General features: G+C 49.4%; 8 protein-coding genes across 8 annotated transcripts; 3 read left to right on the top strand and 5 right to left on the bottom strand.

The window, feature by feature from the left end:
• Nucleotides 1-164: 164 nt before the first annotated feature.
• FMAN_12471 (uncharacterized protein) lies at nt 165-2590 on the bottom strand (the record flags this gene model as incomplete). Its single annotated transcript, XM_041835014.1, has 5 exons — nt 165-481; nt 535-706; nt 757-849; nt 899-962; nt 1026-2590. 5 exons carry the CDS (start codon nt 2588-2590, stop codon nt 165-167), a joined length of 2211 nt encoding a protein of 736 aa, XP_041685220.1.
• A 1181-nt stretch (nt 2591-3771) lies between these two features.
• On the bottom strand, nt 3772-5115 carry FMAN_12470 (uncharacterized protein; the record flags this gene model as incomplete). Its single annotated transcript, XM_041835013.1, has 2 exons — nt 3772-4278; nt 4327-5115. The coding sequence occupies 2 exons, from the start codon at nt 5113-5115 to the stop codon at nt 3772-3774; spliced, it is 1296 nt and encodes a 431-aa protein (XP_041685219.1).
• A 993-nt stretch (nt 5116-6108) lies between these two features.
• Nucleotides 6109-7142, bottom strand: FMAN_12469 (putative BRX1 Nucleolar protein involved in the assembly of the large ribosomal subunit; the record flags this gene model as incomplete). The annotated part of the gene is made up of 3 exons (XM_041835012.1): nt 6109-6692; nt 6742-6959; nt 7021-7142. 3 exons carry the CDS (start codon nt 7140-7142, stop codon nt 6109-6111), a joined length of 924 nt encoding a protein of 307 aa, XP_041685218.1.
• Nucleotides 7143-8247: 1105 nt separating this feature from the next.
• Nucleotides 8248-9160, bottom strand: FMAN_12468 (putative GTP-binding protein Drab11; the record flags this gene model as incomplete). Its single annotated transcript, XM_041835011.1, has 5 exons — nt 8248-8381; nt 8441-8521; nt 8580-8969; nt 9008-9062; nt 9140-9160. 5 exons carry the CDS (start codon nt 9158-9160, stop codon nt 8248-8250), a joined length of 681 nt encoding a protein of 226 aa, XP_041685217.1.
• A 1916-nt stretch (nt 9161-11076) lies between these two features.
• Nucleotides 11077-14973, top strand: FMAN_12467 (uncharacterized protein; the record flags this gene model as incomplete). Its single annotated transcript, XM_041835010.1, has 1 exon — nt 11077-14973. One exon carries the CDS (start codon nt 11077-11079, stop codon nt 14971-14973), a length of 3897 nt encoding a protein of 1298 aa, XP_041685216.1.
• Nucleotides 14974-15159: 186 nt separating this feature from the next.
• On the bottom strand, nt 15160-16335 carry FMAN_12466 (uncharacterized protein; the record flags this gene model as incomplete). The annotated part of the gene is made up of 1 exon (XM_041835009.1): nt 15160-16335. The coding sequence occupies one exon, from the start codon at nt 16333-16335 to the stop codon at nt 15160-15162; it is 1176 nt and encodes a 391-aa protein (XP_041685215.1).
• A 2010-nt stretch (nt 16336-18345) lies between these two features.
• Nucleotides 18346-19659, top strand: FMAN_12465 (uncharacterized protein; the record flags this gene model as incomplete). Its single annotated transcript, XM_041835007.1, has 3 exons — nt 18346-19201; nt 19252-19358; nt 19417-19659. 3 exons carry the CDS (start codon nt 18346-18348, stop codon nt 19657-19659), a joined length of 1206 nt encoding a protein of 401 aa, XP_041685214.1.
• A 1653-nt stretch (nt 19660-21312) lies between these two features.
• On the top strand, nt 21313-24974 carry FMAN_12464 (uncharacterized protein; the record flags this gene model as incomplete). The annotated part of the gene is made up of 7 exons (XM_041835006.1): nt 21313-21381; nt 21458-21541; nt 21602-22384; nt 22439-23018; nt 23077-24228; nt 24280-24674; nt 24735-24974. 7 exons carry the CDS (start codon nt 21313-21315, stop codon nt 24972-24974), a joined length of 3303 nt encoding a protein of 1100 aa, XP_041685213.1.
• Nucleotides 24975-25763: the final 789 nt, after the last annotated feature.

Here is a 25763-nt window from a genome sequence, read left to right as displayed (position 1 = left end):
AAGGCGCTGCCTATAGGTATATAATAAATAACACACGTAAGGAAAACAGACTCTATCTCTGGTTGCACTACTCATAAGACCTGCTAGAGCAAGAACATTACCCCTATACAAGGGAACACCGAGCTTCTCCTAACTTGTAACTAACATCGTTGCCGAGACCGCATCTATGACTTTTCATCTTCAGTCATATCGGCATCTGCTACTTCTTCGACCCTCTCGAGGATCCACTCCCGCGCCTCCTTGGCGTGATGCGCCATCATCTTGTTCAGACCAAACATTGGGCTACGAACGACTGTCCCGAAGCGCCGCTTGTTGACTTTTCGAGTCAGATCAGGATCAGCCCAGCATGCATGATCGCCTGCAATGTAGACTCGTGAGTTCTCTTTATACCACGATGATAGATCTGAATCAAACTCTGACTTGACTGGCCTGAGCGTTCCGTTGGCAAAGTTTACGACCCCAGAGATTCTTGACTTGCAATCTATTTCGTTTCAGAAATTTGATATAGAGGCTCGTAGCAGCTAGTCGACTTACCTCGGTTTAGGAGCAGGACTTTGACTCCAAGATATGCATTGCCAACGCCCATGAAGAAAATGTGATCGGCATCATAAAGCTGCAAGTAATTGTCCCACAGGTAACACACCAACGTCTGGATCTGTTCCGAGAGAGCCTTCTCTTTGAAACCAGGTACATAAGACTCGGATTCCTATACCAACGGTTAGAGATCAGCCACTACTTATGAATATGATCACGGACCTCGTCGTGGGTGACATAGGCTGGGATATTAACGTCCATGACACCGAACTTTTGATCCACTGCCCAGTCAATGTAATCCGTTACACCATCAACCTATTCTTATCAGTTCTTGCATCGCTTACTATGAATAATATCTACTCACCACCCAGGCATTGTGAGGGTCGACAGATCTGTCTATAACATCCGGCTGAGCGAGAAGCTCAGGACTAAGAGATGATGTCAGTAGTCAAGGCCCAAGTTATAGCCCTCTCCTCATGCAATTGACTTACGGATCGTGAATGATAATGAGAACCTTCTTTTCCTGATGGAGGCCTGGTGTCACTAAGACCTGGTTCTCATATGACTTGTATAGATGTTCGCGCTGGATGTAGAGAGGTATCATGTTGTGCTTTGCTTGCAGAACCTGTCTCTGGGCGTTTCTGATCACGTCATGTAGACGGCTGGATATCGTTGGCTGGATGTCGGTAGGAATGCGAACGATGCCTGCCCTCATACACTCCCAATATGGGGCCTGATGAGCTTGGACTTTGGCAAGTATGCGTGCAGCCTCCTTATTGATCTTAGGAATTTCCATCTTTGGCGGCGGTTCACCCATGAGCGTCTTCGCAACGGCCACTGCAGACACCGAGATAGCCTTAAGATTGTAGCCTCCCTCTAGACACACTGCAACCTTTCCGTCAGCCAAGGACATCAACATGTGTGTCATATGAGCGTAGCAACTGGGAGAAACGAAGCAGCCCCCTAGTTCATCGCCATCAGCAGCATCAAATCCCGCAGAGATAACCACGAGGTCCGGATTAAACTCTTTGGCGATAGGCATCACAATCTTTTGGAATGCCGCCATGTATTCCCCGTCACCCATGCCTTGGTCATGCCAGCCGATATTGATGTTTTTACCAAGGCCAGCATCCGTTCCGCATTTGTCGATTCCACCATCTGGCGTCATATCATTTGGGGGTTTACCGGGATAGAAGAGACCGTTTTGGTAGACATGGAGAGAGATATATAAGACGTTTGGGTCCTGATAGAAAATATTTTGGACACCATTACCATGGTGAACATCCCAATCCAGGATGAGAACCTTCCGGCAAATGTCTGGATAGTCCTGTTGGCAGACCCTGACTGCCACTGGGACGTTGTTGAAGAAACAAAAACCCATTGGCGCATCAAACTCTGCGTGGTGACCTGGTGGCCTGATCACGGCGAATGCGTTCTTGACTTGACCAGTCACGACGTTCTTGCAGGTTTCGATGGCTCCCCCGGCTGAAAGTAGGGCGGCCTGGTAAGACATACTACCAACATAGAGAGATTCCCGCCCTTGGTCATATTGCCTAGTCAGTTCTCGAAGCTCGACCGAACTTATCTTGTCAAGGTTTTCCACCCAGCTAAAGTGATCAGGATGATGGGCGAGGCAAATCTCCTCTCGGGTGGCAGCACGAGCAGGTATGCGCCACATATAACGCGTGGGACACTCCCGCATAATTCTTGGCAACTCTGCCTCGGGACCTGTATAGACGAGGCCAACCTTCTTGAATGCCTTGAATATCTCGTGGATACGACGGGGATCTTCAGGATGATGTGCGTTGGGTGAAAAGTCCGCATTCATATGCAACTTCATCCGGTCATCATAACAACAGCCTGTTGGCAGCAAACCTCTACGACGCATCTGATCGAAGGTTATATCTTGAGGTGGTGGATCTTCATCGGCCTCGCATGGATCCTCAGACGCCGTGTCATCGTCGTCGATACTGGTGTTGCTAGTGCGGTTGAACCCATTAGGCGCTTCTGCATCCTTCATTGGATGATCAACAGCATCTGTGATACTTGTATCCATGGCAGATAATCTCCAATATCCTCACTGAAGGTCTGACGACCCCAGGAGTTGCGAATATACTTGGGAGAACCAAGGCCTATGGATTGACGGAGTAAATAAACACTAGCAGATGGATCTATACACAAGTTAGAAAGTTTATGGTCGAGTTTACAAACAATTGCTGACCATCATTGTCTAGGTAAACAAAGGAGGTGCTCGAGGACAAAGGTAAATTGCGTTAGTGAATTACATGAGCCAAAATGACATACGGCTGGCCATTGTTCGCACAAGCGCACAAGATTCTTGATCTACCTGGCTCTCAGGCACATGCAAGGGCATTCTGCCTAGGTCTGTGGAGCTGAGTGCATCAAAGCACTTAAAAAGGATATGAAAGATGATGATGCCAACACGAACAAAACACTTCACTTACCCCTGCTAAGTATGGCGCGATCGCAACAGCGAGGAGAGGTTGTAAAGACGTGAGAACATACGCTAGGCTCTTATAGTGAGGTTCTAGAGAGCTGAGATATGAGTAAGTCCAATGCTGAGTGGTGGGTTGAGATGCGCGATCGTGTTTAATCGCGGTGGTTGATATTAGCTTTGAGATTAGATGTATGAGATGGAGTGGAAGGAGAAGTGAGGCTCAGCTGTGGAGGTTGATTTTGGCGTGCGGGCTCCCCTATGGTTTCAGGCGCTACTGGCCGCTGAGTGACCAGCGGCCGACCTCCATCGATAAGGCACCTAACTTTCTAAGTTACCTACTGCCTAGCAGTGGGGGCTACTGCTTGGCTGCAAACAGTTGAAACTTCCTTCTTTGACCCATACCTTGGGTCGAAAGGACATTGTTCTTTATGTTTTTGCTGGCAATGAATCGTTGGTTTGGGCTGCGACTACATCTCAGATCCTACAGATAGTACATATGTAACAACAGCAGTACTGGTAATTCACAGTCGAGTGGGCAAGGTACCAAGTTAATGCACAGGTGAGAAAGCAGCATTTAACATTAGGCAATTCAGGAGACACCACGGCCATGTACTCAACCGGGGAATCCATTTCTAATAGTGAGAAGCCTCGGACTTAATTGCGACCACATCTGACGATCCACATGTAGTAAGTGCTCCAGCGAATACTGCCACAATTCATAAACTCCAAGGTTAACCAGAGGAACGAGAGCATGTCTATTGACGACAAGGCACTCATGCCTAAGCGAACGAAACCATATACCTACCCTCCATCCTTGTCTGTCGTTGGACATCTTCTAGATAAGATCCATCATCCCCGCGAGGCGAATAGTGAGATGAAGACCGAAGCATCCGAGCACCCCCTGGCAATGTCCCATCCAGACTAGCATCACTTCCAAACTTGACGCGTTCAGCGTCGCGCTCATCATCCCAGTCAATCACACCTCCTAGGCCATCCAGAGGCAAGGTAGGCATGTTCAAGGACCACTGTCGCTCATCCAGGACACATTGTGTTGACACCGAGATAGATTCTTGGTCGAAAGTGAGATTCGGTTGAAGAGACCGAGCTTCAGTAATAAGGCGTTTTCTAGGGTAGCTATAGATGTTCTCAAATAGATGCAGGAGATCTTTAGGGCCAAGTTTGCAGTAAGTCTTTACGATACGGCCCCAACGACTCTGATCCCGCCAGCCTCTTGCCAAGGAGCCAGGTCGGTCGACAACATCATGAAGATACGAATCGCAGCCCTCCTAATGGTATGTCAGTAACGAACCCCGAAAGTCTAAGTGCGAACTTACATATTCGTCTTGACTAGGGTCAAGCCGTGGGCAGAGATAGTGGAGCACGACATCCTTCATGGTTTCAACCAGATCCATCAGCTCTACCAGCTCGCCTGTGGAGTATAATCGAAGTTGACTCAGTCTAACGTCATCCACACCAGGCTCTGGAAGGCCAACACGAGGTCGGGGGAAGTCTCCGTGGAAGTAGAAACCATAGAGCCACCATCGATACATGGCTCTGCGGAACCTTTCAGCCTCGTGCTCGCGAAGCAGACGACAATTCTCAGGCTCGTGAAACCATCTCATCTGAGGGAACCTGGCTTGCCATCTCAGTACAAGAGAACAGTAGCTGAGAAGTGGCTTCAGATCCTTCACAGTCAGAACAACGGTTTTCAGTGGTTGAGCGCGGGGTATAATAGGTTTGCCTAGCTTGTTCAGCGTGATGAATCCTTCAACAGCGTCCACTGACACAGTAGGCTGATGCTCTGGACGCGGAGCTAACACCACTCCAGTGTCTCCAAGGAATCGTTTAAACACGACTCTGCGTGGAGCATACAGTCCACCGCGGGAATCGAGATCCTCAACTGAGGCCGTATAAACCTGAAGGAGCTCATCAAAGGGGCTGAACTCCCTGACAAGGACAGGAAGCAAGATTGAGGCCTTTCTCTTGTCGAAGAGTTCATGTAGCGTCCTATGAGTGGCGCAAAGGTTGAAAACACCATCTAGGTCTAGTTGTTGATATATGTCCAAAAGGATCTCAGTTGGAAGCCCAGTAAGGCAATGGTTTTTGGACATCTTCGGCGCCATGTTAACAGATGTTAACATGATCGGACGTCTTATATAAAGGGCTTGAGGATAGAGGGTAAAATATTCGGTCGAATTGTAAGGATTGGGTTTTGGAGTGTACAAAATATTTGCAGGTAAAGTGGACAGCAACGGTCCTCGTCTGTACACCACGTACGCGATTATACAATCTCACTACAGAACCAGAGTCGCCGATTTGACGGGTGCTATAAGGAAGTTAGGCATAAAATTATGCCTGGAAAGGAGAAGAAAATAACGGACCTGATGGACTTTGCATTTTGTTTACTTGCAATACGGTGTCGGGGAGCCAAGATTTAAGAAAATCAAGTCGCTGTATCCTCAAATTGTACCCACCTTCACCGGAAGAGAGTTGATGTAAGAAAGTTGTTGTTATAAGAGCAGCTTGGCCCTCGTCGCTTCAAGGGATCCCACTGTTGAGTCACCTAAAGCATCAATGATCCGGGGCTTATTGTTCAGTCACCCCGGCACTGGGGCTTGTGACGGAAGTAGAGATGCACACAGGCATCGGTTTTTGGGTAACTGTGATTCTCATGGCTGTATTCAAGTGCAATGCTCGTCTGCAAAATGCACTGATTGAATATACAGCGAGGATGAGGATGAAGAAGGAAAGGGGGTCGATTGATATAGGTTATGACAAGGTCGCGACTTGGGTTACGCACTGATAACAATCTGCCGAGTTTCATCCGGGCGGGCTAAGTGATGATGCGATACCTGGCCCTCAGAACCTGACAACCCTGATCTGAAACTTAGTTCTTTTGATTACTTTGTAACCAGGTGATTGACCGGGGGGTACAATCAGGGAGGACGAAATAAGACGAATGGCATCGTTAGCGGTAACTCAAGTATAATATTCTCTCTTTTGGCAAATAAAAACGCAGTATGACCTAAAACTCCAACACCCCGTCCCGGTGTTCAGATCCAATGGATCAAGCCAGTAAGTACTTGGTTATATCGGCAGGKAAGGKATCAAAAGGTTTAGGCGAACAACATCTTGGTATCCAGCTCATCCTTGGCCGGTCGCTGGCCGCCAACAGATCGCAGTCCAAGGTCGCCCTTCCTGACCCGTCTCTCCACCTCTTTCTCTGCGCGGGCGTTGTGTCGCGAAGCCTTTGTCCTTCGAATATCGGCTCGGACCTGGTTTGGTGACACAAACTCCTTGTTTTCATAGATAATAGGCCCACCGAAAGAGCCCTCCTGGATCACGATAGGCGTCAAGACGAATCGTGGACCGATCTCGACCAGGTTGATATCGGTATCAGGCTTGCCAGATCGAGACTTGGTGGTCTCTTCCTCTTCTTCACCCTCCTTGGCTGTCGCCTCGACCTCGTTGATTTGATAGTTGCGAACCCAGATCTTGCCATCGACAAAGCTGAATCCCATAACGTGGTCGATAAAAGGCTTGGATTTTCTTGCGCCCTGGGGTACGCCGAAGGTGTGGAGGAAGAGCTCCTTGATCACCCGGAGGTGAGGCTGCTTGTCGAAAGCGCCGTCGAAGGAGAGAACGGGCCGCGACCCCTTGAGACAGTTGCCGGTGAAGTGAAGTTCCTCCATGGTGTGCACTGTTTGGTGTTAGCCTGGATAAAAGCGTCGTCTGGTGTCAACTCTTACAGTTCTGGAGGTGGAACTTGATGGTAGGCCCGTTAGGGACTTTGCTAAGCCAAACATACAGATCCTTGCCCTTCCTTGCCTCGAAGAAGAGCACGTTGTTGCAGTTGTAGAGCTCGGCCAGCTCGTTCAGTTCGTACAGCTTTGTCTTGGAGTCGAATTTTGCATCTTTTCGGCTGTGGGGGAGCATTGCTGCAATGTCGTTTAGAAGGTGACGATGTCTTGAGAAGAATAGCAATGTTAGCGGAATGCGCCCTACATCCGAGTCGTGGAATTGCTTACCGGTAAGTGACGCCTCTAGAAGAGAGGATCAGAACCCTCTGCTTGTTCTTCTTAACGCCATTGCTAGGCGCCTCGACCTTTGTAGTGCTGGACTTGGAGATAGACTTGTAGACAGCAGCCATCTTGAATGAATCCCGACGTTGCGATTGGGATCAATTATCAAAAAAGCTATGTTGACTTGGTGATGATTTTACTGGGCCAGGCTTTGCGACGCGGCGGACAATTTTCCAAAAAAATTTAGTCGGCTGAGTCTCGATAAGACTTGAAAGGTCGCGATAAGAGAGTGGGTGTACTGGAGGTATCAAGGTGGGGCCGCGACACCGCTCTAGCAGTCGAGACAAGCCGTCCCAAGGGGACTAGGGGAGGAAAGAAAACTCAGGACCTTAATCCTAAATGACAAAAGGACTTGGGTAACTAACTTTACATAAGTTTAGGGTATCTTTTGCTGAGTTTATTTTGACACCTCATATCAAGGCCCGGTGTTTTCTTGCCCCCCGAGGAGGGGATATGCAGTAGCACATGTTTTCTGAAGCAGACAGGCAGAGCCACTCAGAAAGCTTTAATCTAAGCCTTGTGAATGCATTGCGTGAGATGGATAAGTAGAGTAGATCGGACCATGCCTAGTAGTAGAACGATAGCCCGCCCATTACTTCAGGGAAATATCTATCGGTACCTAATTAAGGACTGCATCCAAGGTGATGAGTTGGATGAGGATTGCCCCGCTACCCGAAGACCCTGGGAACGAGCTGTACACTATGTACTAAGCTACTACCTAAGGTAGCAAATGAATTCGATACCAACCCACAGTGCCAGTACCTGTTTAAGTCCGGTCGGCTCTGATCAGCATGACGTGTAGGCATACATTGATTGCGGCGTTTAATTCGAATGCGGTACATGCGAGGTGGTGGAGAAAGTACCTAGGTATAGAGGCACAGAGGTACAGCTCATTAGAGGGCGAACATTATAAAGAATTCATTCAGCTACGTTAAGATAACCGTGTCGCAGCGATCGTTGGACGCATCAACCCCAAGACAACCATCATGACAAAAAATAAGAACAAAGGAAAGCCGAAGTAACCGCGCCTTCTGATATCAAAAAAAGACGTATCACGATTCCTCGCCTCCTCCACTCTCCTTTAGCGAGGAGCATTTTCGGGGACAAACGAGACGCCAGGTATCCCAAACCCCCAAAGCCCTATATCCGTCTGCAAACGGCTCTGCGAGGAATTTAACAGCACTTTCCGCCCTTGGCAGCATCGTCGTCGGCAGGCTTGCTCAGGGAGATATTGGTGCCTGCGCCTATGGTGGCCTGGGCGCTGTCACCACTGTCGAGGGCCTTGCTTGAAACAATGCGATAAATTTCTGTCCATATTGTCAGTTCAAGCCACAGATAGGTTGAAGAAATTGGGTGAACAACGAACCAGTCAGAATGTTCTGGAATGCAAGTTCGACGTTGCTGGCATCAAGGGCAGACGTCTCGATAAAGGACAGGTGGTTCTCGCCTGCAAAAGTGTCAGTAAGAGGGACCCTCCTGGGTCAAATTGGGTAGGATTTTCGTACTAGCAAAAGACTTGGCCTCCTCTGTGGGAACAGCCCTCAGGTGTCGCAAATCACTCTTGTTTCCAACCAGCATAATGACAATGTTGGCGTCGGCATGGTCCCGCAACTCCTTGAGCCATCGTGTGACGTTCTCGTAGGTCTGGTGCTTGCTGATGTCGTAAACGAGGAGAGCGCCGACAGCACCTCGGTAGTAGGCGGAAGTGATGGCGCGGTATCGCTCTTGGCCAGCGGTATCCCAAATCTGGGCCTTGATTGTCTTTGAGTCGACCTGGATAGATCTGGTGGCGAACTCGACACCGATGGTCGACTTTGAGTCTAGGTTGAACTCATTGCGGGTGAATCGACTGAGAAGGTTGGACTTTCCGACTCCAGAGTCTCCGATCAGGACGACTGCAGGTTCACAATGTCAGTAAGGGGCGGTCGCAAACGTCGGACCAGGCGTGGCCTTTGAGAGATGGTAATGACGGCACCTTTGAAGAGGAACTGCAAAGGGGGCCCACAGGTCAGCAACTGGCGGGACATGAAATGCTAAGGAGGGTAGGGAGAGGGGCAAGACGTACATCATATTCGTCGTTGGCCATGACTACGGTGGTGTTGCTTCAGGTATATTACTGAGAGGAACCAAGTTGGTGTATCGAAGATGAGGGTGAGGTTGAAGGCGAGTGCGCTGGCGCTGCGAGAAAGGCAACCTTAGTCGACGTCGTTGAGGTTTGGGATGTGGAGAGGGAGAGAATGCGCGGCTCTGGCGATAGGCGGTTGTTTGTACCTCGACGTCCAGTCCCCCGTGCCGAGGGGTAAGACTGCTAACTGGAGCTGCCTATGTTTTTAGGTAGGGGGGAGCCGGGAGCCTACCTAGGATTAGACGCCTCTTTGTTAGTGGAGGCAGCCACATAGCGGTCGCACAAAGACACCCACTCTGCCACTGTGGCCAGGTAGCGAAAGTAGTGCTGTTCGCATCACTGCTAGGTTCCAGTATAAGAAATCAAGGGAATGCAACCTGTCCCCAAAAATGGCTGTTCTCGAGTAGATTGTTGGTCAGAGCTACCTTGTGTGCCTTAGTGTGTAATTTGCCAACTTAATATTAATGGATGGAATAGGCAACGACAAAGGAGGCTCCAAGTCGTAGATGTAATTGTCAGCTACCGAATCCGGACACATTCTGATGTGATAGGCCAGGACTAGTAATCGCATGATGCATCTTAGAAGGATGGCTGCATCATCTATATCTCCCCGTATAGCTGGGTTTTCGCGCCTCCTGGGATAGGACTAACCGCATCAATATCGCTCGCTCATTGCAACCTACAAATTGATCGCTGACCGCTTTCAGATATGCAGTATCTTTTTGCTTTGAACCCGATACTCCTTACAAACCTGGTCGCATATTATGATGTAGTTTCAATGCACATTCTTGTAACCTGGCCCTTGCCCTCTTTCATGTGTTAGGAGCACCATATAGGTCATCAGAACACTTTATAATCATTATTAATGATTTAAATGAGAAGCCAAGGCATCTCTGGAAGTTGGCCGCTCTTCTTGATTTCGAAATCATGAAGTGATGGGTGCTAGAAATATGTCCACCTGGCTTCTGCTTCCAGCTTGTCATGCTACTAAGGTACCTAGTTTATTGTGGGTAGACAATACGACCGAACCCTACTTCTTGACAACGAAGATGCCGAGAGTTTGATCAGCATGCCGTATGGATGCTCCCAGCAAGATTCGAGTCGTTATTGGACGTTTAAAGCCAAACAAACAGGTGGATGGTGTCGATGAAGTCAGGGTCTAGGTTAGGCTCCATATCTATGTAGACAAGCAGGGGAGAGTGCAAATGAATCCGAAGCACGGAAAAGAATAAGGATTTAGGGCTGACACATCTACTGACGATGATAGGAGTCTCTGGTAAAGCACTTGCCCATGCAGATAATCTGCTCTCCAAGTTGTAAATGGGATTTATTTAAATTTTGTAGCCGCGCCTAAGGTGCATTAGATAAGGGATGAACAAAGACGCCGATGAACTAAGTCACTCACGTGATCTCGCGACCTGGCTAGCACTTTCCAGGCAGCCCAGGCCAAGCCAGTCCCACACGCGCCCAGCCCCAGTGAAGCTCTGACCTAGGTACCTTAGGTAGCTTACCTATTACCTGAAATGTTACTCCGTAGAGAACGGAGAAAAGAAGAGATCAAGACCGGCCCGTCATCTCGTTTCATTCCTATAATTTCTCCCTCACCTCACCGAAGTTAGGCCTGGCCATACAAATTTGGGACTTCATTCATCGCGTCAAGGCGTCAATAAACAACAAACTCACGAAATCTCAGGTCAACTCTATTCAGTACGGAACATACTCAACCGTATACCTCAGTGAGTTTGACTTCCCCACCTTGTTCATTGCAAAACCACGACTGACTTCATTTCTTCCTAAGAGTGGGAGAGTAACATCAGCGGCTCTTGGAGGTTGTACCTTATGATACACATGAAGAGCATACGCCAAAAGATGCCAAGATGGATGACTCCGATAATGAATCAATAGTCTCGACAATCGTCAGTGAGCACGACTCCGACGAAGAGTGGAACGTTAATGAAATCTTGGCCGAATGGCCTATTGATGGCCTACCAAGATATCTCATCGAATGGGAGAATTTTGACTTGTGCGAGGCAACATGGGAGCCTGTAGAAAATCTGAGCAATGCCCTCCTGGAAGGTTGGGAGAAAACAAAATCGCGGGATGATTTTGACATGTTCAAGAACATTCGAGATTGGAAGAATGCTGTCAAGTCCAAATATGCTGCCAAGCTCGACCGCCATCAGGAAAGAAATCGACGCAGAAAGCTGAGAGGCGAAGAGGAAACCTCGTTCATGGAGATGGAAGATCATCTGAAATGGGCTGATCGATTTCCGGATGGCGAAGAGCCCAGCGGTTCTGTCGTCTCTAGTCCGTCGGTAGCCACAGACATTGATATGGATGTTGAGGTCGGACAACTGTCACAACACTCTTTCGACAAAACACAAAGAGCTTCCGTAAGCTTGAGTGAAGATAGTTCGCCAAAAAGTAGTCGTCAAAACAGCATAGCATCTGTCCATCATCCTTCACGACCGCCAATGAACTCAGCTGCGACTACAACTACAGCCTCATTCACACCCTCAACCAGCCAGAAGCCACCACTGCGACGGCAACCAAGCAAAGTCCTTGTTGATAATAAGAGACCACTACAAAAGCCGGTGGCTTCAAGCAATCTCTTGTCATCAAAGTTCGGCGTTCGTGGACTGATAAAGCGGACCGATAGTCACCTACGCAAGGGGCAACCGACAAAGGCTCGCAAGACCCGGCCTGCGCAAGCCTTCACAGGAAATGTATTTTCAGGGGGCACAGTGAGAAAGCAGCGCACGACTCTCGCCGAAGCTGCTAAAGATTCCACCAAACAGTCGAAACTCTTGAAGCCAAGGTATGTGAATCTCATACAAAAAGCAGGTCGTGACAGAGAAAGCGCTGCACCTGCAAGACTACCGACAGATCTCATCTCTCTGAACCCAGCAGAGCGATCTATCAACGGCCTGAATGCCTTACCGCTGCGTCCCGAAATCCCGAACGAAACAGTTAAACCCCTCGGACAAAACAAGAACTCTACTGAAATCATCCCCGAGACCCAAAAGTCAAGGCCCAAGAAGTCAATTAGTTGGGGCACCGTTGAAGAGGCAACGATACCCGCCCGTGGAGAGAGAGAGGAAAGTCTCTTCTTACGCGAGGATTCTCTTATTCGAGCGACGACCCCAATTAAAATAGAAGATGACTGCCGTGAAGCCCAGAAAAACACTGGGCCACAATCCGAGTCGACTTTCCAGACAAAGGCTTCAGACAACCAAGAATGTTGGGCTGGGAGAGCCCCTGTTATGAACGATGAATCGAGCTCTTCTAACAAGTCCATCACCACGGAGGTGCAGTTTGGCCCAGGAAGTCGGGAAACATTCTCGGTTATTTTTGAAAGAGACGAGGATCAGAATGGGCAGCCTTGGTCGGGTATCTTTGAACAGCACCCCATCCTAATCTTCACACACTCTTGTACGACGCGGGACTTCTGGTCTCAAGAGACTGCTCTGACTGCTGCTAAGCTGGGTACCGGCTCAGTGACAAGCATTGGCGACCCTGATAGCTTGGCTACAGTTGCGAATTGGCTCTGTGTAAGGTCTGTTGGGGTCCTCTTATATCACCAAGAACTGTGCATCTTCCTTTATGCATCGTTCAAAGAGTCTGTGTTGCTACATTATTACTTGTTTCGGTCTTCTCCTCACCTGACAACGCGCTCGCTTGCGCCGATTGTTCTTCCAGAGGGCGTTGGCGGTGGCGACGTTCTGCCACAAATGATACCGACAGTTTTCAACCGGCTTTTGGGATTCCAGTACGAGCAATTACTACCAGAAAAGGCCCTCATGGATTATAGCAACCACAACTTTTTCCTGGTATTTCCAATGAACGCTGTGGAAGAAGCTCACTTTCTGAGCGGATGGCTGCGAAGCTGCAACCCTCAGTGTAGGTTGCTTTCTAGCCTCACCGCCGGACACTGGGCTAGCTTCAGGAAGCTAGACCAAGGCGTAGTCATCGTGCATGAAGAGGCAATATGGGCTACGCGGCTGTTTCCTTCAGTCTGGACTGTCCTTCACGACGTGCCAAACTTCAATTTCCGCCTCTTTTCCATATCTCTGCAACCTGCGCCCTTTTATCCCTCTCTTGGCCAACCATCCCGGATCGGGGATGTCACTCTGCAAACTATCTGCGGACAGAAGAAAGCTGTATTAGTTACTCCCAGTTTTGTTATCTCACAGCCTCAGCAGGCCTGGGCTTTCTTCAAGTGGGCTTACAAATATTGGCAGCAACATCGCGGTGCTTTTACGCTCATCGTATGTGCCGACTTTGAGAACTGGATTCACGAGGTAGCTGTTATGGTCAAGGAAGACTGGGAGACGCGTCTAGGAAGTACCCGAGTACGCGAAGAGGACAAGGCGACAGCCGAGAAAGAAATCGATGCTCTTTTTAAGTGCTTGCAACATGTCAGAGGGCTGGTAGGACCTTTAGACGATGATCAATCAATTGTGGTGTTCGCCCCTGATTCGATTGATGGCAACGATGAGCAGAGTCTTGTCAACTGGTTTGGGTGGTGGTCTATTCTGAATTTAGACCAGTATCGGCATTTCACCGTGCTTGGATCAAGCCCTGATGCTGGCATCCAGAGGCTCACTCACCAAATCCGGATCCCCGAATATACTCCCTCAACGTTGGGTAATCCAGACGATATTTGGGGAAAAGTCAACCCTGCCGCCTCCTCCCTTGTCGCGCAGAATCAGTCAGCTATGGAGAGAGCACCTCAGAGAAGACTGCACTTAGTCCCCCGCGATGACGGGGTATCCTTCAAGCGCTTCCTAGGACAACTGGAAAGCGATATTCGGGACAGGGACTGGGGCCCGCAAACAGTCTTTAATCGCCCCGTCTCTTACTGGAATATCGATATGGCACATGGCTTTTCCGAGTTCGATACATACGATAGATGTCTTCGCTATTTCAACGGAAGAATTCATGGCCACCCCTTTATCAATACTGGCGTGGCCTTCTGCTACACGATTGAGGGATCCTGGAAGTACGGCGACAATCGAGAAACCACTAACAAGAATCGACGGCCGTGGATTGCTGTATACAGACCTGTTGATGTAGCCAAGAAACCTTGGCATGCTATGGAGTTGGTAATATGGGATCCTGTGATGAAAATGCCGGACAATGATCCATACGTTTACGATGGGCAACTTATTGAAGCACAACGCGAAATGATACGGCTTGCTGAAGGGCCTCACAACAAACTGCCACTGAGGAAAGTATGGATTAGGGGGCCAGATGTGATTCCACAGGGGTTGACAGACCCTGTCGATATTACTATCCACCAGCTTCAGCATCTTATGAAGAATCTGAGGGAATCTATTCCAGCCGTACTGCCAGCAATGATGACTCAGGGATGGAGGGAAGTCAAGTCAGGAAATGCGCCCATCAGATCACGGCCATCCTCTCCAGATGCAATGGACGTTGATGAACCTACGGGGACAGTTGATGCCGCAGATGAGGACCTGAAGATTGTCTTCCATGCTCCTCGTGGGAAGAATATGGATCGGCCGACCAGATGCAAAAACCGCCTCTTTATGCATTGCGCAAATAAAAGGAGTGAAGGATACCGTGGAAGAACGATGAATTTTGTCTTCAGACCAACCCTGGAGTGGTACGATGAGCAGGTAAAAGAAGGCCGTGGTTTCGAGCATATTAGGGTTATGCAGTGGCCAGCCTTTTTCTCGAAACACCTCATCGAAGTCCCTGAGCGACCCGATGTGGGCTCAAAGAAAAGAGGTAAGGAGGCAAGAACATAGGGGATACCACATGGAGGAGTTCACTTCTACGTGATACCATGACGGATGGATGTGTAGGGGGTATATTGGTATGCTTAAGTATGACGATAGCGTACTGTAAAGACTAAATGTACATTATGAAAGCTTTTCCGAGAGTGACACAGATGATACGGATTGCCATTTTCATAGCCTGGTTTCAGAAATAAATCATCTTGCCGAGGCAGGGAAGTTTCTCGTGCTCAGCAAGACTCCCTTCACACGCCGGATGTTATCCCGCACCTTGCGGATTTCGTCATCTGGTTCAGGTTTGCGTGAGCGGCCGTACAGGTCATAGCCAGTACTGTGATCGGGGTACGCAGTGTATGTCATTGTGTCAAGGTCATCCCGTAGCATATCAACAGCAGTTTTGATCTTATCCATGCCTTCGCTCTGGGAACGGTATTCATCCTTCAGGCCAGAAAGAGTCTTGTTCAAGCTACCGAGTTGATTGGTGTTGTGTTTGGCAGCCGACTCGTTATTCTTAGAGTCTGTCATAGCTGTCACAGAGCTTATGGGGAATGTGGTTTGAGTGCCCATGTCCCTGTGGAACATCTCTGTAGGGTCTTCAGCATCGCTCTCCTCCTCAACTGCGGCGATGGGTTTCTTGGGGGGAACCTCGGAGACGGTCTTTTCAAGCTTTGCGACGAGGGTATCGAGTTTTCGCGAGGTCAGATCGTGGAAATCTGTACGGGCTTCGGCCTGACTGTCAACCATAGGCCGAATAACGTAGCGACTTGTCCCATAGATGAGGGTGGAAAGGCCAGTGACTGCGTAAAGAGCGTTGAAGAGACGCTCCTTTGTAACTAGCGGAGGAGGGCGGGGTGCCTTCGTAAGGAATTCAGGGTACGTGACCACTGGGGGTCGGTCGACGGGCGGATGGGAAGCTGGTGTTGGAGGGAGAGTTTCGGTTGGTGTTGGAGCAAAAGAATTAGGTGTTTCTGGGATTGGCGCCTTGAAATTGTCAGCATAGTATATGGGAGCAAGATAAGAAGTAATAGAAACCTCTGTCTCTGTTGTGGATTCGTCTTGACCAAGAAGCGCGTGTATTTCGGCTTCGTCAATGCCTTTGGACTTCAAGAACTCGACCTTCTTCTCATGAGGCGCGTGTCGCACACCGTCATTCTCGAGAAAGCGTCTTGCAACCTCGAGTCTTTCTTGACCGTCTGTGTCAATTTCCGGCTGGGGTGTCTCTTCTGCTGTTGCTTCTGCCGCTGGCGCATCGACTTCTGATGTTGAGCTGCTCACGGATGGCGTCGGGGCCGATTCGGTGTTTTGGCTATCGATCTCATCGGATTGCGCCTTCTGCCAGGCTGGGATGGCTGGATCAGAATCTGAGTCGCTCATGTTTGATAGTGTCACGCGAATAGTTACAAGACTGGAACATTAGTTAACGGAAACGTTGAATTAAGGTAGATGATGGAAGGGAAATGTTTGTGGTTTCCGAGGTGTAGGCAAGGTTCGGCGAGGTCAGACACATGCCTCGGTCCTCCTGCTGATGACGGTGGAGTCTACCTAGACCCTTTAGGCAGTACTTAGGTACCTTATTTGGTACCTACTAACCTACCTCCCGTCACCTGCTTAGTACCTTATGTTGGCATGTACCTTAGGTACCTTACTTACCAGATTACCTACTAGGTACTAAGGTAGTAGGTAAGTCCCTGTATGATGTTGGAGTCTCGCCATCGAGCCATGTTAAACAGTAAGAAAATATACATTTGCTTGGAGATTTCACCCTCAAAACCTTCCTTAAAATAAAGAGCCTGAGAGAACATACCTACCTAGGTATGTTAATACGTATTGATGCCGTTGAGGAAGCCGGATAGTAGTGTACGTAACGGTCGCCACTCCGTTACTAAGGTACCTTGGCCGTTGCTGGAAATAAAACGGGATTGTGCTAAACGGTAGCACGACCAGAACGCGCATTCACCTGAGAGCATCAATTCCAGACAATATCTCAGAGTGAAAGATCGCCTGTACCATCAAGGACCTCGGTGAACGCCCAGGCTTCTCAGTAATATCAAATCCCATTCGCACTACCCTTTAACGTTCTGCTCAAGACACCGGAATCGCGCCAAAGTTCTTGCGCCAAAAAGATTCAGCGCCATCATCTCCCATCAGCCAATCTCATTTTGGCAGGCAATTCTACCGCCAGAAGCAGGACACAGCAACAACGTGTAACCACGCTCGTCTCACGAACCTCGTACCGCGTCACCTGCCGGTCCCAACGGGTTAAGCAACTTGCGTGCTTGTGCCCTGGGAATAGCGATTGCGCTTGAGCCTCCAGCTCTTGGCTCAGTCAGACCCTGTTCGGGGTGAAGCGATTGGGAGCGGTTAAAACCCAATTAGCAACTGCTAGCCGTCTCAAGAGTAGGCAAGTGAAAGTGAATAGGCGACAAGCTGCCGTGGTGTGACCTTGCAAGACCAAGGCATTCAAAAGCTGTAACAGGTGAGCTGTGAATTTTCCTTTCCTCTTGGTTGTCCCTCCCTTTGTTTGGTCGCAGCAAAACAACACCCACCAATTCCGTCCGTCTCTGTAATCCTTTTCGTGGCTGTCCCCCAATTCTCTCAATGCAACCGACGAGGATAAGCTTCTCCCCAAGCTATTCTGTATTGGCCTTTGATATCGGCAGTTTGTCTGAGCTACCATAGGATTAGGATATTCCTGGACTGGCCTGGCCGATGATCCTCAGCCACGTGCAGGATCCCGCTTATAGGAATCCCTGATTCAGCGGTATTCACAGATAGAGGTCTCACGTAGTTACCTAGGTAGTCAGCCCTTGGTTGGTCGATTGATCGGCTTGACTGGTTGCAGGATAAATTGCATTAGTTGGCTGTTTATCTTCAGCCTCGCATCCTTCAAGCTTCAAGCTCAAGTCGTCTTTACACCAATGAAGCGTCACCAACACTACAAAAGTCCAGACTCCAGCCTATCCTGTCCTATCCTATCCTATCTCGCCAACGGCAATCGCCACCAACATCCGAGCTGTACTTGCCCTGCCCTGCCTTGGCCCTGCCTGTTCCTTCCAGCCAATCCCTTATTCGGTGGCTCTTGGCTCCTACTCCTGCTCCTGCTCCTGCTGTCTCACTCCCGCCCCAACAAATTGAGCTTATTTCAGCCTTGTCAAAACCAAAACCTGCAAACTTGTCTTCCAATCACTTTCCTTTTCTGTCATCCAACTCATTTGACTTCACATATTTAAGTTTTCGCGATCTTCCCTGGGACCCCAGGACTCCTTGAACTCTATCCTGATACAAATACAACCCACCCTTCACTTCGCATACCACTAATTATTTTCCACTTTCTTCATTTTCTACCATCCACCCCAGGCCCCGCCAGTGCGACCATCTATCATCATGAGTTCGCGTCCACGTCGCTCAGCAGCCACTAAGGCCAATGAAGTCATTTCTGTTCATGCCAGATGGGCTGACTCTCCAGAAAGAAGCGAAAGAAGCATGTCGTCACGACGATCTGGTCGCGCCTCAGGCGTGTCCGTCTCCCGAGATGATGCCTCATCACCAGGTGGCGATCGTCATTTGAGTTTGACTGTCAAACTTCCTTCCAACAAACTACGACAGGCTACACGCGGGGAGCGTGGCTTTGAAGGCGGAGAAATCGTATCCGGAAAGCGGAATCGAGGAGCTAAGAAAAGTTATGTGGTTGACTCAAGCCCCGACGAAGATGAGGAAGAGGAAGAGGAGGCAGAGATTGAGGTGGAGGAAGACGATGACGATGAGATGGATGTTGATGCTGAGGGAGAGGAGGATGCTGAGGGAGACATCGATATGGATCTAGCCCCCCCAACCATCACCGTTTCCAAACCAGCCCGGTCTAAGCCAGCACCTCGAGCATCGGCTGCCAAGGTCATCCAGGATGATGATGACGACGACGACGACGAGCTTAGTGACCCCGCTGATAGCGACGCTGGAGACGAGACCATAGGTTTTGGTGATGAGACCATGGCTGACGATGGTGATGAGGATGCTGAAGGTGAGGAGATCGAGGTCGCAGGCCAAGAAGGAGATGAGGATGACGAAGACGAAGAAGATGAGGAGGAGGAAGATGATGAAGGCGACAGAGGCGACGATGACGACGAAGATGATGACGAAGATGGTAACCCAGACGAGTCTATCGATCTCACCAAAATGACAAAGAGGCAACGAGCTCGATTTGAAGATGACAATGCGCACCAGTACATGAAGTTGTCAGATGGTGAGTCTAGCGCTTGTACTTACACTTGCAACACTAATCCATGTTGGCAGAGGTACAAGCGAAGAAGGTTTTTACAGCTGAGGAATTGTCCATGCGTCGACAGGAGATGGCCCGGCGACGCCGTAACTTGAGTGAAAAGCGAAATGAGGAAGTAAAGGTAACCTCAAAATTGAATTAAGCAGAAGTGTGGACTGTGTGCTGACCCCAGATTATAGATGGAAACGATCAACAAACTCCTTAAAAAGCAAGCTCCCAAGATCAACCGCAAGGCCGCAGCTGCTGGCGCAGGCGGTTTAGAAGACTCGAACAAGCCTGATCCTGTCTTCGTTCGGTGGGTCAGCAACAAAACTGGAGTTCGAGTGGCAGTGACAGAAAAGATGCTTGACAGCCCGGCCGGTCAGGTTTTCAAGCCTGCATCTAAATTGGCACCGGGTAAGATGGTCCAGGAAGTTGCTTAAGGAGGCGTCATCGTGTGCTTATTGAATACCAACTCCTGGTAGTTCGCTGCCTTTCGAGCACCTACACAAGTCATAATTCAGTTGGTTTATCTGAAATATCGAAACGTGAATTCCAAGAAGAATTCAAAGGGAATCGTTTCCTGGTTTTTCATTTGTCTTGGCTGAACGGGTACACATCGATAATATTACTTGGCTTTAGGCCGTTCATGCAACCCCACTAACATTCCTGCAACCACTCTATATAAATTGATCAACACGCAATGGATATGCAAGCTCTTCTAGATGTGCGCCGATGACCGCCGATGACGGCCGTGGGCAGGCAGGGGGGCTGACCTGTAGAGTGGTAGTGGTAGTGAATGCCATCTCTTAAGTCTGCCAGCCGCTGACACTGTACCGCAAAACCGTAACGCAGAGTCCCGCAAATTTGTGGTGATTCTAGTCAATGATTGACTGAAGTTGTTTGGTCGGTTATAGAAGATATCCTGAGCTTAGGGGCTCATTATACGGAGACTTGTAATGCCTTTGCGGCGTTTACAGTATCGCCGTTCGATACAATGATATGTAGACAAGACGACAGGTAGCTACCGTCTGGCACGCGAAGCCCTCAGCAACTCGGGCCCGCTTCCCATAAGCTAGGACCATCTCGAACAGCTCTATTGAGCACAGGAACAATAGCTCAAAGCGTTGCCGTTAGCCGACAATATCAAAGGCGGGCCGATAGCTGAGGGCAGCGTAAGTGCCAGCACAATGAGGAGCAACTCAACACCATTGAGCCGAGATACCTGCAAAGTATTTTATCTATTGACAAGACCAAGATGAATGATCTATGATTATGAAGTGAAAGGAGTAGATTTAGTCGTTGTGTTTTGACGTGGAGTGACACCTTGTAGTATAAAACCTCATAGGCCCAAAATTCAGCAACATCAAGATCGTTAACCTCACGATACTCAGTCAGCAGCAGCAGCCCGATGTCTCAACATCAAGATGAGTACAGCCCCCAACGAGTTACTATCTCAGAGGTTTAGGGAGAGCCAGGAAATGTCTACGAGTGTTGACAGCTGCCGGGCTGGCCAAACGCCATTATATTGATCCTTGACAGCTCTTGACAGCCCTTGACGGCCGTTTGCACTGCCATGTCCACCACTCCTATTCAAACATGCAAGCACTTTAGTAGCGCCGAGGCTCGGACTCGAATATATAGAAGAGTTTTCGCCTCTAACTTGCTCTCCTCTTCTTCTTCCTCTCCTTACCATCATCAGATTTCGTGCACGCAGCCTCAGCTTCGCAGCATCTTCCAACAATCTGATATCAGCTCCATTTCTACGCTCTTCGCTTTCGTCTATCGAATCTTGCTTCTTCTCGTGAGAACACACAGACTTGACAGACTTTGAGCGTCGTGGAGATTCAACCAGCTCTCTTTGCGGCAACTCCATCTTCTCTACTTCTTCCATACCACTTGATTCTTCGAGATATCCTCCTCGTCGTACACAATTCTCAAGTCTTTTCTGCTTAACAGTCTTGATTCTTTTATCTAAGCTTCAGCTCTCAGCTACTTCACAATCCTCGACTCTGCTCCAAGATCGCTCCCAGCATCTTTACAACCAGCAGCATTCTCGAGATATACTTCTCCGTCTTGAAGTCGCGTTTTTTATAATGTCTTCTCGTCAACCCAACATGACCAATATGGCCCAGGGAAATATCCAGCAAGGAGCTGCTCGCCAGGTAAGCTATCATCTCTCCGCATGTGTCATACACGCGCACTCGAGATGAGAAGAAACGCAACTGACACTCTTTGGAGCGGCAGAACCAGCCTTTCATGGAACAGAACGGAAATGCACTTCAGTTCAACAACCTTCAGCAGCAGCAGTTTGCTCACTTCATGGTAAGTTTACATCCATCAGATTTGCCCGCAAGACTTTCATCTCTAACATTGCTTTTGTAGCAGAGTCAGAATGGCCTCGGCCAGATGCAGAACCATAACCAGATAATTGGTGGTTTCACTTCTCCTTCTGACGATACAAACAACAACGCCAACTTCGGCAGTCCCATGGTGGTTGGAACTCATCAATTTAACCCTTACTGGGCCCAGAGCTCCTCTTCTACTCCCAACATGGCCTCGGGCAACCCCAGCTTTGAGAGCTTCACTCAGTCTCAGACCCCCTTCATGTCCAACAGCCAGAACCAGTTCCATGGCAGCATGCAGAACTCGTTCATGGGCAATATTCAGATGCCTTTCATGAGCGATCTGAGCATGCAGCCTCCTTTCTTTCCTACTCCTCCCATGGGAAATGCTCAGACTCCCTTCATGAGCAACACCCAAGATTCTGCCATGAGCGACTCTCAGGGTCAGGGTTTTGTTCAGCACACGTCAGGCCTTCGCGCCACTGCGCCCTCCTTCACTCCTACTCAGAACAACCCTGTACCTCAGCAGAGTGCCGTCCCTATGGCCAACATGACTCCTCAGTTGCACGCGCAGATGCAGCAGATGGAGATGCGCATCAATCAGCAACAAGCCATCATCAACAACATGATGATGCGATCGTCTGGGTCCGCTGCCCAGTCCAACTTCCAACACGGACCAGCTCTTCAGATGCAGCAAACCCCAACCACTCAGGTTCCTAGCCCTCGTGCTTCTACTCCTGGAACTCCTCCTGCCCAAAATCCTACTGCACAGTTCCTTTCTGTTCAGTCTCCTATCGCACAGGCCTCTACAAATGAACCTGTTGCGGTCCAGTCTCCTACTGCTGCGTCTCCTACTACTGAGTCCTCTGATTCTCAGGGCGGCAACACCGTGCAGACTGTTCCGGCCCTGAGTGCCAACCCAGACTCCATGACCGAGCAAGGTTCTCGTGTGAATCAGAGGGACAGCTCCTTGCCTCAAATCTCAAGTGTGATGAATACTGACCTCGCAACGAACCCTCGTACACGCCTTCTACTCCAGGATGCCAGACCTCATGCTACCCCTCCTACTCAACACAAACTCCAAGACTTCCTTGGTGATGATGCTCAGAAGATCGTCACCCCAGAGCTGTCCGGTGATCAATCATCGACTTCCCAAACTTCTCCTAAACAGGACTCTTCAGCAGAGGAGCCTTCTACCCCAGCGTCTTCAAATGGCTTTTCATCCTTCGAGGATTGGTCCAAGGAGCGTGTCTATGCTCCAGGCATCTTTGCTCCTCGGCGCTCTGATGGACCCAAGAAGATAACTCAGAAGGAAAAGAAGCTTCGCGAGGCCGAGGACAAGGGCCAGAAAGTCTTTCCCAGCAAACGCCGCGTCGTTCGCATCGACCCTGACGACCCCCGATTGGTTCGCGATGCAAACGGCTTGCCTATCACACCTCAAGGTGATAGCTACAACAGTAAGTTTTCATCCTCGCTATTATTATACGAATCACCAATACTGACTATGTTCGGTAGTCTACTACCTCCCCGGACCCAAGGTCATTAACAATGCAGAGATCAATAGAATGCTCGCAGAGATTCGGGCGGAGAAGAAGACTGCCATGGATGAAGCTGCCAAGACTGGTGAGCCAATCCAGACCTCAAAGTCTACAAAGAGGAACAGTAAATCCAAGACTAGAGTTCTCAAAACCCCATCCGAGAATATCGTCAACAAGAAGCGACGCAAGACTACTAATACAACAACAACTTCTGCTCCCAAAGTCGTTGGCGATGCTCAACTTGCCACTACTCTCGCCGTTCAGCCCTCTCTCAACAACGGTCCTATCGCTCAAGCTTCTCACGACCCCTTCACTACCCAGAGTAACACTGCCCTACCTGCACAATTTACTGGTGGCGATGTCTTCAATCAGCAAGCTTCGATGAGCTTCTTCCCTCCCCAAGTTATCCTTGACAGTGACCTCGCCCAATCATTCACTGCTGGCAACACTCAACCACTTACCACTGGCAGTGACTTGACTCTTCAGGTCGCTCGAGAGAACAGCTCCACATCTCAAACCACCTACGAACAACCCACGGCCAACCTCACTGGCAATGACTGCACTTCCCAACCTTGCAACCCATGGGACGATAGCGCCCTCCACCCCGCTGAGGACTTCACCAACACCAACGATCCCATGTTTGTTGATAACAGAAATAACCTTGACGAGGACTTGCCTCTCGATGCTGAGCCTATTGCTCAATCCCCCCTCACGCAATGTGACTCTTCCCACCCCCCATCGACTCCCGTCTCTGAGTCTGGCGCTGCCATGACCCCTGATCACTGTCTTTTCCCTCTTTTGACATGGCTTGCTGCTGATTCTGAGGGTGATTCTACGGCCCATACTGTCGACCCTTCTCTGTCTGTTCCCTCTCCGGACATTTCCAAGACTTGCCAACCGGATGTGTCCCTTGGGCACAAGGATACTATGTCTGAGCCATTTGACGAGATCACCATGTTTCCCCAAGACGATGAACAAGGCACCCAGCTGCGCAAAGTCTCCAACGAGCTCGATAGACCTCTTCCCGGGCAGTCTGGCACTGTAGTCTATGTTGCTGATATCCCCAACCCAAGCAACCGAGACTTGGACGCCGAGCACGCTGCCGTCATTGACCGGTTCCGAGCTGGTGGTGAGTTGAACTACACTGATCGCACTATTCTTCTGCTGACTGCCGGGATAGACTCGTCTATTGACGTCGATGCCGTGAACAGGCAGACCGCGGGAGTGACCGAAGGCATGGCCCCAGCTGATATTCCGGCCTTTGGGGATGACCTTCTGCATGTCTTCGCCAGTCTTGAAGACATCCCTGAAAACAATCTTCAGGACCCCAACGCTACTACTGGCAACGACAACACTATGTTCCCCGTTACTGGCTGTTCAGACTTCAACTCTTCTAATGCTACTGGGCCTGCCTCAAACTGGCCTCCTGCCGCACCCAATGTGAGCCTTACAGACATGCCGTACTCTCCCGTTGTAGTATCTCAAGAGACTCAAGATGCCCCTTTTCAGCTTCCACAGAGCCCCGACTTCCACCCTCAAGACCCCAACAACAGCCTGTTTGGTGATTCGGTCAATGTCTTCAACCCCGACTAGCAGTCACAGGGCCAAGAAAACACCACTAATGCCGCTCCCGAGGGAGTATTCTTGAATCCTGCTGTATTAAACCAGACAACAGCCACTACTCTACCTACTTCCACAACCGCAGCCGCAGCCGCAGTGGCAGCCAATACCACCAAGACTGGTAACAACAAGCGCAAGGCGGGTGAGGATGCCAGTGCAGCGCCCAAGAAGAAGGCTCGCACCAAGAAGGCCCGTGTCCCGCAACTTGCGTTGCCCCAGTGTGAGGTTCGCTTTGGTCCTGGCGCGCAGCAGTAAAGTACGAATCGTGAGAGGAGAGCGAGAACGATGAGAATGATGTCGCTTGCGGTGGATGCGAAGGATGAAGGATGAATAAATGATGAGCTAGGGGCACAGCCCAGTGATGAAGAAGGATGTCTGGTTCATGTCTTGGATGGTGTTTTTTTGACACACAGAAAACTCACAGAATACCAAAAAAACGAAGATAAAAATGAAGAGTCCCTTGCTTTGAATGAATCTTGACATCGTGATGTGTTACAATCTCGCACTGAAGCCTTTTATAGCTTGGCAATGGTTATGGCGTGCTAATATGGTGTTTTGATGAGCACTCTCGGCCCACCAATCTCTTGCGAAGCGAAACTTCTATTGACTTGGTTATTACATTGCTTATCTATATCATGCTCCTCTGTGTACCTATGGGTATGGCAAACTCTTGCATGTATTCCATTATTTCAGTTTGCAACATATGTCACTCAGGCCAACGATCAAGGGTTTGTGTTGTTATTAGTGAAGACTTTTAGACTCTTTGGAAACAGGCTGATTGATGCAATGGAAAGTATTTACAAAGATGTATTGTCAAAGCTGGGAACAAACATAGACAGTGAATGGCTGTTCAGCTAGCAAGCGCGATAGGCGCCTATTTAAACGGTAATGGTCTGGCATTACATCTACCTGCATATATCATTTTGACGGCGTCTACGTCACTTGGCATGGAGGTAACCGGGGCATGAAGCTGAAGTTGAGTGAGAAACGTTGAGCGAGGATATTACAAATTGCCGCGAGAACATCCGCTATTCTCGAGTTTCT

The sequence above is a fragment of the Fusarium mangiferae genome, assembly GCF_900044065.1.
Source record: "Fusarium mangiferae strain MRC7560 genome assembly, contig: FMAN_scaffold009, whole genome shotgun sequence".
Classification (NCBI taxonomy): domain Eukaryota; kingdom Fungi; phylum Ascomycota; class Sordariomycetes; order Hypocreales; family Nectriaceae; genus Fusarium; species Fusarium mangiferae.
The sequence above is the reverse complement of the archived record's forward strand: the minus strand, read 5'-3'. Positions and strand labels throughout refer to the sequence as shown.